The sequence below is a fragment of the Eriocheir sinensis genome, chromosome 69 (genome assembly GCF_024679095.1).
Source record: "Eriocheir sinensis breed Jianghai 21 chromosome 69, ASM2467909v1, whole genome shotgun sequence".
In the NCBI taxonomy this organism is placed as follows: Eukaryota; Metazoa; Arthropoda; class Malacostraca; order Decapoda; family Varunidae; genus Eriocheir; species Eriocheir sinensis.
Window position 1 is genome coordinate 287,255 of NC_066577.1, and position 17,500 is coordinate 304,754.

Consider the following 17,500-nt stretch of genomic DNA (forward strand, 5'->3'; position numbering starts at 1 on the left):
AGAGAGAGAGAGAGAGAGAGAGAGAGAATTAAAGATGGAGTAAAATAAGAAATAAAAGAAAGGACTAGGAAAGCAAGAAAGAATAAAAGAAAGCAAGAAAGAGTAATAGAAGAAGAGAGAGAGTGAGTGATAGAAAGGGGGTTTGATTCAGTTGAAGTATTCTTGGTCGTGACGGGAAGTGGCTCCGATAGTCTTAATGCGCAATTCGTTTACTGATAATTTTTTTTCCTTCAAATGTTGATAACTGGAAACACTATTAATGTTGCGTTGCTACACATCCTGTCTTTCTGCGACCACAGACAGACAGACAGACAGACAGAAAAGACAGAGAGACAGAAAGACAGACAGAGGCTTACGTAAAGGAAGAAAATAAGGGTCGGAAGAAAGAGAAATGAAAGAAGAAAACCGAACAAAAGAAGGAGAAGGAAAAGGGAGAAGAAAGTACAGGGAGTGCAACAGACTGGCGGAAGACGACCGTAAGGAAAGGAGAGAGAGAGAGAGAGAGAGAGAGAGAGAGAGAGAGAGAGAGAGAGAGAGAGAGAGAGAGAGAGAGAGAGAGAGAGAGAGAGAGAGAGAGAGAGAGAGAGAGAGAGAGAGAGAGAGAGAGAGAGAGAGAGAGAGAGAGAGAGAGAGAGAGAGAGAGAGAGAGAGAGAGAGAGAGAGAGATTACCAACAGGAGACAGAGGAGGAGGAGGAGGAGGAGGAGGGAATGGGATAAGGCTGCCATAAGGTCGGAAATCGTGCATCTTTTTATAATGAATCTGAACCTTCATCACAGGGACAAGGCTACCCTCCCCGTCCCTCCTCCTCCTCCTCCTCCTCCTCCTCCTCCTCCTGCAGGCGTCAAACATCAACAACAGATTGAAGCACCTCTGTCAGGACGAGGAAGTTTCGTTCACATGTCTGTCGGATCATTTCTGTGATATACCCGACCTCTTCCGTCCTGACGGTCTTCACCTCAATGCGATTGGCTCAGCACGGCTTGGTAGGCTGCTGAACGAGGAGGTAATTTTGTACTCCAAAAACTCCGAGCGCGGGAGGGGCACCGTAAACAGCCAACCAGTAGAGACCGCCCATCACACACCAAGGCCCCCAACAGAAAACACACGGAGACACCAGACTACTGTGCCTCGAAGCACTGAAGTCAAGAAGGACATTTCTGTCCTATACACCAACGCGCGGAGCTTAATACCCAAAAGGGATGAGTTACTTGCCTACGTTAACGTAGAAAGACCGGACGTGATTGCCATCACCGAGACGTGGGCCACCTCTGACCACCTAATGACCGAATTCTCAATTCCGGGATACGAGAGCTTCTACAAAAACAGACTTCACAAGAAAGGAGGAGGTGTTATCTGTTACGTCAAGAACAAATACCCGGCCGTGAAAATATCCAAAGAGGACTCAGAGAAATATGACCTGTATATGTTGAACTGGAGACTAGCAAGCACAACAAAATAACGATTGGAACCGTTTACAGACCTCCAAAGCAACAAGCAGCAGACGCCGAAGCGCTGGACGAGGAAATTCACACCATAACACAAAACAAACAGTCAGTCATGATCGGGGACTTTAACTGTTCCAACATTGACTGGACCACGATGATTGGAGATCGGGAGGGTAACAGATCGCTCGAAATGTTAGAGGACACTTTTCTAACTCAGACTGTTACCCAACCGACAAGGGAAAATAACTTATTAGACCTAGTACTCGTGAGTGATTCAGATCTCACACGTGAATGTCAGGTCGGCGAAAAACTAAGTGTTTGCGACCATCACCTAATTCGCCTAAAGATCAGAACAGACCATGAACTCACCGAGAACACGTCCAGGATTCCAGACTACAAAAGAGCCAATTTTAATCTCGCTCGTGAGCTGCTAACCCAGACATCTTGGGAACCCATGAACCTCACTCCTGTGGACGGCGCGTGGAACGATTTCAAGAACAAACTCCTAGAGGTAGAGAGAACAACTGTTCCCATGAAGACTAGGAGAACAAATAATGCCACAAGCCCACCATGGATGACTACCCAAGTTCGACAGGCGATTAATTTAAAGAAGAGAAAATACAACTTGCTAAAGGACAACAGCACTATATATATATATATATATATATATATATATATATATATATATATATATATATATATATATATATATATATATATATATATATATATATATATATATATATATATATATATATATATCTTTCTCCATAATGAGCTTAATCCCACTGTATTGCAGGGTCGGCCGCTCGAGTTATCTTTCGCCACCTGCTTCTATCCATTGTATCATCGTCTTGCACTCCTAGTGTATTCATGTCACACTTTATCACATCTCTCCATCTTATTCTTTGTCTTCCGATACTCCTTCTTCCCCTAACCCCGCCACCATTGCCTTCGTCACTGGTCCATCATCATCTCTCCATCTTATTCTTTGTCTTCCGATACTCCTTCTTCCCCTAACCCCGCCACCATTGCCTTCGTCACTGGTCCATCATCATCTCTCCATCTTATTCTTTGTCTTCCGATACTCCTTCTTCCCTAACTCCGCCACCATTGCCTTCGTCACTGGTCCATCATCATCTCTCCTTTCACGTGTCCAAAGTATCTCAGTCGTGCTCCTCTCGCCTTCTCCTTTATATTACATATTCCACACATTCTTCTTATATCTTCACTTTGTCTCCTCCCCAACAGTGTGCTATCCACCTCACCATCCTCATCCCCGTTCTCTCCAAAATGCCTTCTTCTTTCTTCCTGAAGGACAATGTTTCTGCGCCATACAAAAGTACTGGTCTCAGCACACTTTGCTGTATTTTCATTCTCAGTTTCAATGGTATTTTCTTATCTAAGGTCACCCCGCTCACTTCCCTCCATTTTTGCCATACATCTTTTACTCTTTGTCTCTCTGTCCCTCCTTAATCTGCAATTACTGATCCCAAATATTTAAATTCATTCGTCTGTTTCAATCTTCCGATGTTACACTCATTTCTTCATGCCCTTCCTACTGCTTTCACCATTACCTCCGTCTTTTGTGTGTTGACTTTCATTCCTTTCTCTCAGGTTACCTTTCCATATCAAATATCTCTGCTGTAGGCCTTCCTCTGTATCCGCAATGATGGCTAGGTCGTCGGCGAATAACAACCCCACAGGTCATCATTTTCCTTATGTCCATTGTTATTGTGTCCAACACAGTAAGAAACAGAAAGGACTCGAAGCTGATCCCTGATGGAGTCCTACTTCAACCAAGAAAGACTCTGTTTCTCCATACTTCGTCGGCACCGTTGTTTTAGCTCCCTCATACATCATCCTCACCAATCTTATCAGCTTTTCCGGCACTCCTCTCTCAAGCTCCAATACAAGACTTCTCTAGGCACTCTGTCATAAGCTTTCTCAAGTCCACAAAACACCAATACACTTTTCTGTTTCCTTCTAGATATTTTTCCTGTATCTGCCTTTACAATAAATGTTGCATCCACAGTGCTCGATCCAGTCATGAATCCGAATTGTTGATTGTGAATTTTGAGCAACTCTCTCAGTCTGCCTTCTCTCACTCTTTCCAGTATTTTCAGGACATGCTCCAACAACTTAATACCTTGTAGTTTTCTACAACTCAATGTATCTCCTTCTGCTTGTACAACTTAACTATTTTACTTTCTTTCCAATCTTCAGGCATTTTCTCTGTACTCCAGATCTTTTCTAACAATGAGTATGTCTTTCATCCTCACGCTGGTAAACTCTGGAACAATCTTCCTTCATCTGTATTTCCTCCTGCCTATGACTTGAACTCTTCAAGAGGAGGGTATCAGGACACCTCTCCTCCAGTATTTGATCTTGCTTTCGGCCACCTCTTTGTTTCTTTTTAGAGCAGCGAGTAGCGGCCTTTTTCTAATTATTGTTTTCTTTTTTTGTGCCCTTGAGCTGCCTCCTTATATATATATATATATATATATATATATATATATATATATATATATATATATATATATATATATATATATATATATATATATATATATATATATATATATATATATATATATATATATATATATATAGATATATATATATATATATATATATATATATATATATATATATATATAGAGAGAGAGAGAGAGAGAGAGAGAGAGAGAGAGAGAGAGAGAGAGAGAGAGAGAGAGAGAGAGAGAGAGAGAGAGAGAGAGAGAGAGAGAGAGAGAGAGAGAGAGAGAGAGAGAGAGAGAGAGAGAGAGAGAGAGAGAGAGAGAGAGAATCAGAATCAGAATCAGTATGTTTATTTCCATTTTATACAATGGTTGTTCTTTACAGGCTTAAAACTATTGATCATAGCAAGATACAGAGAGTGCGATGAAATTTTCTTTTTTTTAAATATAACTAGAATATAATTGCTGATAAAAAGAAAGCGTGGACTAATATCCAGGACATCATGTAAAACATTATAAGATAAAGTCTAATAAGAGAGTAATCAGAGCAATTAGTTACCTGTGCTAGAGGTGTTTCCTCAGGTAGACGTTAAAGCCATTCAAACTCTAACATTTCTTTACTTTTGTGGGAGACTATTCCATATTCTTGGCCCTCTGACTGTAATAGATCGGGACTCAATGTGTGTGAGTTTTTATACATAGAGTAGAGTTTTTAGTCCAGTGTTTGTGTCAACTATTTGTCTTACTCGTGGAAAAGAGAATTGTCCTCCGGGAAAATGTTTCTTCGGTGCTTTGAATACTATGATGCACTGTTCAAAAATGCACTTCTGTTCAATATTTGGCCATTGTAATTCATATCAGATTTTGGTTACACTGTCAAACTTGGCTCCTCCAGTAACCACTTTTGCAGCAAAATTCTGTATCCTTTGAATCCTTCTCAGCTGTGTGATATTTGTGGTGCCCCAAACAGTTATCCCATAGTTAAGGTGACTTGGAGCAAGTGTCTGAACCACTGTACTTAACCTGGCCTCCCTCCTGAGCAAGTCTTGAAGGCGATTTATGTACATAAGCATGCCAGATACTTTTTAAGTAATTTCTGTCACGTGCGTATCAAGCAGCATGTTCCTGTCAAAATGTAGCCCCAAGGTCTCGACATTTTGGCAGGGCTTAACTAAGGCACCCCTACTTTGAGTGTGGTGTTATCCGGTACTCGTGGTATCAGAGCTTTGTGCTCTAGAAATATACATTGAGTCTTTTGGAGTTCAGCAAGAGACCATTCCTATTAAAATAGTTTTTAATTTTTTCTAACGTCTGTCCTGTTCAAAGAATTACCAGATAGATTTTCAGAATTTCCAGTAAGAATGAATTGAGTGTCGTAAGCAAAATGAATAGCAAAACAGTCATTAATTTCTTGTGACAGGTAATTTACATAAACCTTAAATAGCAATGGGCCCTGAATGGATCCTCAGGACTCCAAAAGATACTTGTAGTCTAGAGGACAAATTTCCACCAATTCGCACAGACTGAGTCCTGTTACATAGATAATCTTCAAACCAAAATATGTCAGATTCCTAATTCATTGCATTTTCTGAGTAGAATGTCATGGCAGACACTATCAAAAGCTTTAGATAGGTCGCAAAGAGTTAAAAGACATATTTCCTTGTCCAGGTCATAAATCTTTTAGAAACTTGTAGGAGAGCAGTCTCAGTAGATAAGTTTGGTCTGAAGCCATGTTGAGTGCTGCTACAAGGCTGATGTTGGTCTCTTTTGATACCCTGATCCTTCACCTCTACTTTGCCGCTTACAGAACGAAGATAAGTGGAAGGAGAGTGGAGAAATAAACGAAAATGTGGAGACAGGTGGACCAGCTCGATGCCATGGAAGCACTTTTCGCTACAGACATCCCTTGGTTTCTTTGTTGTTTTCTCGGTTTCTGGAGTGGATACAAGGATGGGGCGGGTCTCTACCGAAACCCTAATCCTTTTCCTCCACTTTGGCACTTAGGAAACGAAGTAAGTGGAAGGAGAGTGGAGAAATAAACGAAAAACTGGGGACAGGTTGAGCAGCTCGGCGCCATGCATGTATTTTTCGCTACAGACATCCCTTGGTTTCTTGGCTGTTTTCTCGGTTTCTAGAGTGGATACAAAGCTTGGGTTTGTCTCTACTGATACCCTGATCCTTCACCTCCTCTTTGTGATTTAGGGAACGAAGATAAGTGGAAGGAGAGTGGAAAAATAACGGAAAATAAAGAGATAGGTGGACCAGCTCGGCGCCATGCAAGCACTTCATGGCAATAGACATCCCATGGTTTCTTTGTTGTTTTCTCGGTTTCTGTTATGAATAGAAGACTTGGATTGGTCTCTACAAATATTCCGATTCTTCACCTTCACTTTGCCACTTACAGCACGAAGATAAGTGGAAGGAGAGTGGAGAAATAACGGAAAATATGAGACAGGTGGACCAGCTCGGCGCCATGCAAGCATTTTTTGCTTCAGACATCCCTTAGTTTCTTCGCTGTTTTCTCGGTTTCTAAACCAGATAGAAAACTTGGGTTACTCTCTTATGATACCCTGATCCTTCACCTCCCCTTTTCAACTTGCAGAACCTACATAAGTGGAAGGAGAGTGGAGAAATAACGAAAAATATGGAGACAAGTGGACCAGATTCCCGCAATGCAAGCACTTTTCGTGATATTCATTCCTTGGTTTCTTGGCTGTTTTCTCGGTGTTACTAGTGGATACAAGGCTGGGGTTGGTCCATAATGATACCCTGATCCTTCAACTCCACTTTGACACTTAGGGAACGAAGATAAGTGGAAGGAGAGTGGAGAAATAATTGAAAATATGGAGACAGGTGGACCACCTCGGCGCCATTCAAGCACGTCTCGCGACAGATATCCCTTGGTTTCTTGGCTGTTTTCTCGGTTTCTAGACCCGCTAGAAAAATCGGGTTGGTCTCTACCGATACTCTGATCCTTCTCTTCTACTTTGGCATTTAATGAACGTTTATAAATGGAAACGGAATGGAGAAATAAACGAAAATATGGAGACGAGTGGACGACCTCGGCGCCATGCAAGCACTTCATGGCCATAGACATCCCATGGTTTCTTGGCTGTTTTCTCGGTTTCTGTAGTGGATACAAGGCTGATGTTGGTCTCTCATGATACCCTGATCCTTCACCTCCACTTTGCCGCTTACAGAACGAAGATAAGTGGAAGGAGAGTGGAAAAATAACGGAAAATAAAGAGATAGGTGGACCAGCTCGGCGCCATGCAAGCACTTCATGGCAATAGACATCCCATGGTTTCTTTGTTGTTTTCTCGGTTTCTATTATGAATAGAAGACTTGGATTGGTCTCTACAAATATTCCGATTCTTCACCTTCACTTTGCCACTTACAGCACGAAGATAAGTGGAAGGAGAGTGGAGAAATAACGGAAAATATGAGACAGGTGGACCAGCTCGGCGCCATAAAACCATTTTTGATACAGACATCCCTTGGTTTCTTGGCTGTTTTCTCGGTTCTGGGAGGAGATACAAAGGCTGGATTTATCTCCTAATACCCTGATCCTTACCTCCACATTGGCACTAAGGAGTAAAGAAGAAATAACGGAAAATATAGAGACAGGTGGACCAGCTCGGCGCCATAAAACCATTTTTGATACAGACATCCCTTGGTTTCTTGGCTGTTTTCTCCGTTTCTGTAGTGGATACAAGGCTGATGTTGGTCTCTTTTGATAACCTGATCCTTCACCTCCACGTTGCCGCTTACAGAACGAAGATAAGTGGAGGGAAAGTGGAAAAATAACGGAAAATATGGAGATAGGTGGACCAGCTCGGCGCCATGCAAGCATTTCTCGCTACAGACATCCCTTGATTTCTTCGCTGTTTTCTCGGTTTCTATAATAGATAGAAAACTTGGGTTGGTCTCTACTTATGCTCTGATCCTTCTCCTCCATTTTGCCACATACAGAATATACATAAGTGGAAGGAGAGTAGAGAAATAACGAAAAATGTGTTCATAAGTGAACCAGATTCGCGCCATGCAAGCAATTTTTTCGACATACATCCCTTGGTTTCCTGGCTGTTTTCTCGGTTTCTGGAGTAGATACAAGTCTGGGATTGATCGCTCATGATACCCAGATCCTTCGTCTCTACTTTGGCACTTAGAGAATGAAGATAAGCGGAACGAGAGTGGAGAAATAAACGAAAATGTGGAGACAGGTGGACCAGCCCGGTGCCATGGAAGCACTTTTCGCTACAGACATCCCTTGGTTTCTTGGCTGTTTTTTCTGTTTCTGTAGAGGATACAAGGCTGGGGTTGGTCTTTAATGATACTTGATCCTTCACCTCAACTTTGCTGCTTACAGAACGAAGATAAGTGGAAGGAGAGTGGAGAAAAACCGGATAATATTGAGTCAGGTGGACCAGCTCGGCGCCATGCAAGCATTTTTCGCTTCAGACATCCCTTAGTCTCTTCGCTGTTTTCTCGGTTTCAAAACCAGATAGAAAACTTGGGTTAGTCTCTTATGATACCCTGATCCTTCACCTCCCCTTTTCAACTTACAGAACCTACATAAGTGGAAGGAGAGTGGAGAAATAACGAAAAATATGGTGACAAGTGGACCAGATTCCCGCAATGCAAGCACTTTTCGTGATATTCATTCCTTGGTTTCTTGGCTGTTTTCTCGGTGTTACTAGTGGATACAAGGCTGGGGTTGGTCCATAATGATACCCTGATCCTTCAACTCCACTTTGGCACTTAGGGAACGAAGATAAGTGGAAGGAGAGTGGAGAAATAAACGAAACTTGTGGGGACAGGTGGACCAGCTCGGCGCCATTCAAGCACGTTTCGCGACAGATATCCCTTGGTTTCTTGGCTGTTTTCTCGGTTTCTAGACCCGCTAGAAAAATCGGGTTGGTCTCTACCGATACTCTGATCCTTCTCTTCTACTTTGGCATTTAATGAACGTTTATAAATGGAAACGGAATGGAGAAATAAACAAAAATATGGAGACGAGTGGACGACCTCGGCGCCATGCAAGCACTTCATGGCCATAGACATCCCATGGTTTCTTGGCTGTTTTCTCGGTTTCTGTAGTGGATACAAGGCTGATGTTGGTCTCTTATGATACCCTGATCCTTCACCTCCACTTTGCCGCTTACAGAACGAAGATAAGTGGAAGGAGAGTGGAAAAATAACGGAAAATAAAGAGATAGGTGGACCAGCTCGGCGCCATGCAAGCACTTCATGGCAATAGACATCCCATGGTTTCTTTGTTGTTTTCTCGGTTTCTATTATGAATAGAAGACTTGGATTGGTCTCTACAAATATTCCGATTCTTCACCTTCACTTTGCCACTTACAGCACGAAGATAAGTGGAAGGAGAGTGGAGAAATAACGGAAAATATGGAGACAGGTGGACCAGCTCGGCGCCATGGAAGCATTTCTCGCTACAGACATCCCTTGATTTCTTCGCTGTTTTCTCGGTTTCTTTAATAGATAGAAAACTTGGGTTGGTCTCTACTGATGCTCTGCTCCTTCTCCTCCATTTTGCCACATACAGAATATATATAAGTAGAAGGAGAGTAGAGAAATAACGAAAAATATTGTGACAAGTGAACCAGATTCGCGCCATGCAAGCAATTTTTTCGACATACATCCCTTGGTTTCCTGGCTGTTTTCTCGGTTTCTGGAGTAGATACAAGTCTGGGATTGATCGCTCATGATACCCTGATCCTTCGTCTCTACTTTGGCACTTAGAGAATGAAGATAAGCGGAACGAGAGTGGAGAAATAAACGAAAGTGGAGACAGGTGGACCAGCTCGGCGAGATGCAAGCATTTTTCGCTACAGACATCCCTTGGTTTCTTGGCTGTTTTCTCGGTTTCTAGAATGAATAGAAGGCTCGGGTTAGTCTCTACTGATACCCTGATCTTTCCCCTCCATTTTGACATTTAGAGCACGTACATAAGTGGAAGTAGAGTGGAGCTATGAGAGAAAACATGTGGACAAGTGGACCAGCAATGCCGTAACTGGGCGTGTGTGAGAAAAGAGTAAAAAATGTCGGATCTGCCCCGCACTACTTCCTCCTACATTTTTTATCTCAATAACTACTTTCTGAACGTTTGTATCTGATTTACTTATTGAGAGAGAGAGAGAGAGAGAGAGAGAGAGAGAGAGAGAGAGAGAGAGAGAGAGAGAGAGAGAGAGAGAGAGAGAGAGAGAGAGAGAGAGAGAGAGAGAGAGAGAGAGCACATCCGCCATACTTAAAGCGTCGCGTCAGAGTCGGTTCATGAGTTCATCGCTGGCGCTCGTCACCTCAACATACAAACACACACACACACACACACTCTCGCTCATCCGCCGCCCCCAGACACACACACAGACCATGATGGGTCGTCTCTCACGTCTGCTGCCCCGGGGACACGTCTTCCTCTTCCTGCTGGTGGTGGTGGTGGCGCTGAGCCAGGGAACACGGCGCTGCCGGGAGGCGGACGTGGTGCTCGGAGAAGGGGAGGTGCAGCGCATAGCCGGCGGAACAAGGGACAATGATGCTTATTATTATAAGACCGTGTACCTGTGGCCCGAGGAAGGCTTCCTTGGTGTGGGTCTGCAGGCCCTAGTGGACACCCGAAATGGAACAACGGTGAGGCTGGCCGCGTGGTTCTCCAAGGACAGCCTGTTCACCGCCGCCAACACAACCGCCTGGTGGAAGTTGTGGGTGAGGGTGCATGACAGGCACCGTGTGATGTTCGCTGCACGTCTTGGTGATAGTGTGAAGGACTGTTACTCTTGGGTCACCGCTGACAAGCTACAGGGTCTGGACGTGGTGGGTTACGGCCCGTCACGATGGAGACATACGAAACCACCACCTGAGTGTCCCTATCAAGACACTACCGCAGCGTCCTGGCCACGAAACCCACCCACCTGCACGGCGCCCCCACCCATCACACGAGCCACTACACCCGCGCCCATCACACGAGCCACTACACCCGCGCCCATCACACGAGCCACTACACCCGCGCCCATCACACGAGCCACTACACCCGCGCCCATCACACGAGCCACTACACCCGCGCCCATCACACGAGCCACTACACCCGCGCCCGACCCTTTGTTGGTGGCAGCGGTGACAGCAGTGCTGGTCGCCCTTGTGACGGCCGTGGCAGCAACACTGATAGCGGCGGACTTGTTCCGCACACAACAGCGTCGCGGAGCTGATCAGAGTAAGTGTGTGTGTGTGTGTGTGTGTGTGTGTGTGTGTGTGTGTGTGTGTGTGTGTGTGTACATATCTCCGTCCACCTGTCTCCACATTTTCGTTTATTTCTCCACTCTCCTTCCACTTATCTTCGTTCCCTAAGAATCAAACAGAGTTGAAGGATGAGGGTACTAGTAGAGACCAACCCCAGCCTTGTATCTGGTCAACAAACCGAGAAAACAGCCAAGAAACCAAGGGATGTGTGTAGCGAAAAATGCTTGCATCTCGCCGAGCTGGTCCACCTGTCTCCACATTTTCGTTTATTTCTCCACTCTCGTTCCGCTTATCTTCATTCTCTAAGTGCCAAAGTAGAGACGAAGGATCAGGGTATCATGAGCGATCAATCCCAGACTTGTATCTACTCCAGAAACCGAGAAAACAGCCAAGAAACCATGGGATGTCTATGTCCATGAAGTGCTTGCATGGCGCCGAGGTCGTCCACTCGTCTCCATATTTTTGTTTATTTCTCCATTCCGTTTCCATTTATATACGTTCATTAAATGCCAAAGTAGAAGAGAAGGATCAGAGTATCGGTAGAGACCAACCCGATTTTTCTAGCTGGTCTAGAAACCGAGAAAACAGCCAAGAAACCAAGGGATGTCTGTAGCGAAAAATGCTTGCATGGCGCCGAGCTGGTCCACCTGTCTCCACATTTTCGTTTATTTCTCCACTCTCCTTCCACTTATCTTAAATCTCTAAGTGCCAAAGTGGAGATAAAGGATCAGGGTATCATAAGAGATCAATTCCAGCATTGTATCCACTGCAAAAACCGAGAAAACAGCCAAGAAACCAAGGGATGTCTGTAGCGAAAAATGCTTGCATCTTGCCGAGCTGGTCCACTTGTCTCCACATTTTCGTTTATTTCTCCACTCTCGTTCCGCTTATCTTTATTCTGTAAGTGCCAAAGTAGAGACGAAGGATCAGGGTATCATGAGCAATCAATCCCAGACTTGTATCTACTCCAGAAACCGAGAAAACAGCCAGGAAACCAAGGGATGTATGTCAAAAAATTGCTTGCATGGCGCGAATCTCGTTCACTTGTGAACACATTTTTCGTTATTTCTCTACTCTCCTTCCACTTATATATATTCTGTATGTGGCAAAATGTAGGAGAAGGATCAGAGCATCAGTAGAGACCAACCCAAGTTTTCTATCTATTATAGAAACCGAGAAAACAGCGAAGAAACCAAGGGATGTCTGTAGCGAAAAATGCTTGCATGGCGCCGAGCTGGTCCACCTATCTCCATATTTTCCGTTATTTTTCCACTCTCCTTCCACTTATCTCCGTTCTGTAAGCGGCAAAGTGGAGGTGAAGGATCAGGGTATCATAAGAGACCATTATCAGCCATGTATCTACTACAGAAACCAAGAAAACAGCCAAGAAACCAAGGGATGTCTGTATCGAAAAATGCTTGCATGGCGCCGAGCTGGTCCACCTGTCCCCACAATTTCGCTTATTTCTCCACTCTCCTTCCACTTATCTTCCTTCCTTAAGTGTCAAATTGGAGGTGAAGGATCAGGGTATTATTGGAAGCTATTCCCAGCCTTGTACCCACTACAGAAACCGAGAAAACAGCCAAGAAACCAAGGGATGTCTCTAGCGAAAAATGCATGCATGGCGAAGAGCTGGTCCACCTGTCTCCATATTTTCCGTTATTTCTCCACTCTCCTTCCACTTATCTTCGTGCTGTAAGTGGCAAAGTGGAGGTGAAGAATCGGAATATCTGTAGAGACCAATCCAAGTCTTCTATTCATACTAGAAACCGAGAAAACAACAAAGAAATCAAGGGATGTCTATTGCCATGAAGTGCTTGCATGGCGCCGAGCTCGTCCACTCGTCTCCATATTTTTGCTTATTTCTCCACTCTCCTTCCTCCTATCTACGTTCTCTAGGTGGCAAAGTGCAGGTGGTGGATCAGGGTATCTGAAGAGACCCAGCCGAGTCTTCTATTCATAATAGAAACCGATAAAACAGCCAAAAAACCAAGGGATGTATGTCGCTTGCATGGCGCCGAGCTGGTCCACCTGTCCCCACATTTTCATTTATTTCTCCACTCTCCTTCCACTTATCTTAGTTCTTGAAGTGGCAAAGTAGAAGTGAAAGATCAGTGTATCGGTAGAGATAAACCCGAGTCTTCTATTAATTCTACAAACCGAGAAAACAGCCAAGAAACCAAAGGATGTCTGTATCGAAAAATGCTTGTATGGCGCCGAGCTGGTCCACCTGTCTCCATATTTTCCGTTATTTCTCCACTCTCCTTCCACTTCACTTCGTCCCCTAAGTTTCAAAGTGGAGGTGAAGGATCAGGGTATCATAAGAGACCAACCCCAGCCTTGTATCAACTATAGAAACTGAGAAAACAACAAAGAGACCAAGGAATGTCTGCAGCGAAAAATGCTTGCATGGCGCCGAGCTGGTCCACCTGTCTCCCTATTTTCCATTAATTCTCCACTCTCCTTCCACTTATCTTACTTCCCTAAGTGCCAATGTGTAGGTAAAGGATCAGGGTATCAAAGAAGATCAATCCCAGCCTTGTATTTCCTCCAGAAAACGAGAAAACAGCCAAGAAACCAAGGGATGTCTGTAGCGAAAAATGCTTGCATGGCACCGAGCTGGTCCACCTGACACAATATTTTCCGGTTTTTCTCCACTCTCCTTCCACTTATCTTCGTTCGCTAAGTCACAAAGAGGAGGTAAAGGATCAGGGTATCAGTAGAGACCAACCCAAGCTTTGTATCCACTCTAGAAACCGAGAAAACAGCCAAGAAACCAAGGAATGTATGTCGCGAAACGTGCTTGCATCTCGCCGAGCTGGTCCACCTGTCTCCACATTTTCGTTTATTTCTCCACTCTCGTTCCGCTTATCTTCATTCTGTAAGTGCCAAAGTAGAGACGAAGGATCAGGATATCATGAGCGATCAATCCCAGCCTTGTATCTACTCCAGAAACCGAGAAAACAGCCAGGAAACCAAGGGATGTATGTCGAAAAAATTGCTTGCATGGCGCGAATCTGGTTAACTTGTGAACACATTTCTCGTTATTTCTCTACTCTCCTTCCACTTATGTATATTCTGTATGTGGCAAAATGGAGGAGAAGGATCAGAGCATCAGTAGAGACCAACGCAGGTTTTCTATCTATTATACAACCCAAAAAACAGCGAAGAAATCAAGGGATGTCTGTAGCGAGAAATGCTTGCATGGCGCCGAGCTGGTCCACCTATCTCCATATTTTCCGTTATTTTTCCACTCTCCTTCCACTTATCTTCGTTCTGGAAGCGGCAAAGTGGAGGTGAAGGATCAGGGTATCAAAAGAGACCAACATCAGCCATGTATCTACTACAAAAACCGAGAAAACAGCCAAGAAACCAAGGAATGTCTGTATTGAAAAATGCTTGTATGGCGCCGAGCTGGTCCACCTCTCTCTATATTTTCCGTTATTTCTCCACTCTCCTTCCACCTATCTTAATTTTCCAAGTGCTAAAATGGAGGAGAAGGATCAGGGTATCATTAGAGACCAAACCGAGTCTTCTATTTGGTAGAGAAACCGAGTAAACGGCGAAGAAACCAAGGGACGTATGTAGCGAAAAATGCTTGCATGGCGCCGAGCTGGTCCACCTGACACAATATTTTCCGTTTTTTCTCCACTCTCCTTCCACTTATCTTCGTGCTGTAAGTGGCAAAGTGGAGGTGAAGAATCGGAATATCTGTAGAGACCAATCCAAGTCTTCTATTCATACTAGAAACCGAGAAAACAACAAAGAAATCAAGGGATGTCTATTGCCATGAAGTGCTTGCAAGGCGCCGAGCTCGTCCACTCGTCTCCATATTTTTGCTTATTTCTCCACTCTCCTTCCTCCTATCTACGTTCTCTAGGTGGCAGAGTGCAGGTGGTGGATCAGGGTATCATAAGAGACCCAGCCGAGTCTTCTATTCATAATAGAAATCGATAAAACAGCCAAGAAACCAAGGCATGTATGTCGCTTGCATGGCGCCGACCTGGTCCACCTGTCCCCACATTTTCATTTATTTCTCCACTCTCCTTCCACTTATCTTAGTTCTTGAAGTGGCAAAGTAGAAGTGAAAGATCAGTGTATCGGTAGAGATAAACCCGAGTCTTCTATTAATTATAGAAACCGAGAAAACAGCCAAGAAACCAAGGGATGTCTGTATCGAAAAATGCTTGTATGGCGCCGAGCTGGTCCACCTGTCTCAATATTTTCCGGTTTTTCTCCACTCTCCTTCCACTTATCTTCGTTCTGTAAGCAGCAAAGTGGAGGTGAAGGGTCAGGGTATCATAAGAGACCCACCCCAGCCTTGTATCAACTATAGAAACTGAGAAAACAACAAAGAAACCAAGGAATGTCTGCAGCGAAAAATGCTTGCATGGCGCCGAGCTGGTCCACTTGTCTCCCTATTTTCCATTAATGCTCCACTCTCCTTCCACTTATCTTACTTCCCTAAGTGCCAATGTGGAGGTAAAGGATCAGGGTATCAAAGGAGACAAATCCCAGCCTTGTATCTCCTCCAGAAAACGAGAAAACAGCCAAGAAACCAAGGGATGTCTGTAGCGAAAAATGCTTGTATGGCGCCGAGCTGATCCACCTGTCTCAATATTCTCCGTTATTTCTCCACTCTCCTTCCACTTATCTTCGTTCTGTAAGCAGCAAAGTTGAGGTGAGGGATGAAGGTATCAGAAGCGACCCACCCAAGTCTTCTATCTGGTCGAAAAACCGAGAAAACAGCCAAGAAACCAAGGGATTTCTGTAGCGAAAAATTCATGCATGGCGAAGAGCTGGTCCACCTGTCTCCACATTTTCGTTTATTTCTCCACTCTCGTTCCGCTTATCTTCATTCTGTAAGTGCCAAAGTAGAGACGAATGATCAGGGTATCATGAGCGATCAATCCCAGCCTTGTATCTCCTCCAGAAACCGAGAAAACAGCCAGGAAACCAAGGGATGTATGTCGAAAAAATTGCTTGCTTGGCGCGAATCTGGTTCACTTGTCACAATATTTTTCGTTATTTCTCTACTCTCCTTCCACATATGTATATTCTGTATGTGGCAAATTGGAGGAGAAGGATCAGAGCATCAGTAGAGACCAACCCAAGTTTTCTATCTTATAAAGAAACCGAGAAAACAGCGAAGAAAGCAAGGGATGTCTGTAGCGAAAACTGCTTGCATGGCGCCGAGAATGTCCACCTGTCTCCATATTTTCCGTTATTTCTCCACTCTCCTTCCACTTATCTTCGTGCTGTAAGTGGCAAAGTGGAGGTGAAGAATCGGAATATCTGTAGAGACCAATGCAAGTCTTCTATTCATACTAGAAACCGAGAAAACAACAAAGAAATCAAGGGATGTCTATTGACATGAAGTGCTTGCAAGGCGCCGAGCTCGTCCACTCGTCTCCATATTTTTGCTTATTTCTCCACTCTCCTTCCTCCTATCTACGTTCTTGAAGTAGCAGAGTATAAGTGAAAGATCAGTGTATCAGTAGAGATAAACCCGAGTCTTCTATTAATTATAGAAACCGAGAAAACAGCCAAGAAACCAAGGGATGTCTGTTTCGAAAAATGCTTGTATGGCGCCGAGCTGGTCCACCTGTCTCTATATTTTCCGTTATTTCTCCACTCTCCTTCCACTTATCTTCGTTCTGTAAGCAGCAAAGTGGAGGTGAAGGATGAAGGTATCAGAAGCGACTCACCCAAGTCTTCTAGCTTGTCGAGAAACCGAGAAAACAGCCAAGAAACCAAGGGATGTCTGTAGCGAAAAGTGCTTGCATGGCGCCGAGCTGGTCCACCTGTCCCCACAATTTCGTTTATTTCTCCACTCTCCTTCCACTTATCTTAAATCTCTAAGTGCCAAAGTGGAGATGAAGGATGAGGGTATCATAAGAGATCAATTCCAGCATTGTATCCACTGCAGAAACCGAGAAAACAGCCAAGAAACCAAGGGATGTCTGTAGCGAAAAATGCTTGCATCTCGCCGTGCTGGTCCACCTGTCTCCACATTTTCGTTTATTTCTCCACTCTCGTTCCGCTTATCTTCATTCTCTAAGTGCCAAAGTAGAGAAGAAGGATCAGGGTATTATGAGCAATCAATCCCAGCCTTGTATCTACTCCAGAAACCGAGAAAACAGCCAGGAAACCAAGGGATGTATGTCGAAAAAATTGCTTGCATGGCGCGAATCTCGTTCACTTGTGAACACATTTTTCGTTATTTCTGTACTCTCCTTCCACTTATGTATATTCTGTATGTGGAAAATTGGAGGAGAAGGATCAGACCATCAGTAGAGACCAACCCAAGTTTTCTATC

General features: G+C 44.1%; 1 protein-coding gene across 1 annotated transcript in view; it reads left to right on the forward strand.

The window, feature by feature from the left end:
- The first annotated feature begins 10,227 nt into the window (after positions 1-10,227).
- The window catches only part of LOC126988351 (platelet glycoprotein Ib alpha chain-like), a 12,779-nt gene continuing 5,506 nt past the window's right edge, over positions 10,228-17,500 (forward strand). The window contains exon 1 of the mRNA XM_050846409.1: positions 10,228-11,155. Coding sequence (XP_050702366.1) covers positions 10,318-11,155 — 838 coding nt within the window. The 5' untranslated portion in view covers positions 10,228-10,317. The remainder of the gene's footprint in view (positions 11,156-17,500) is intronic.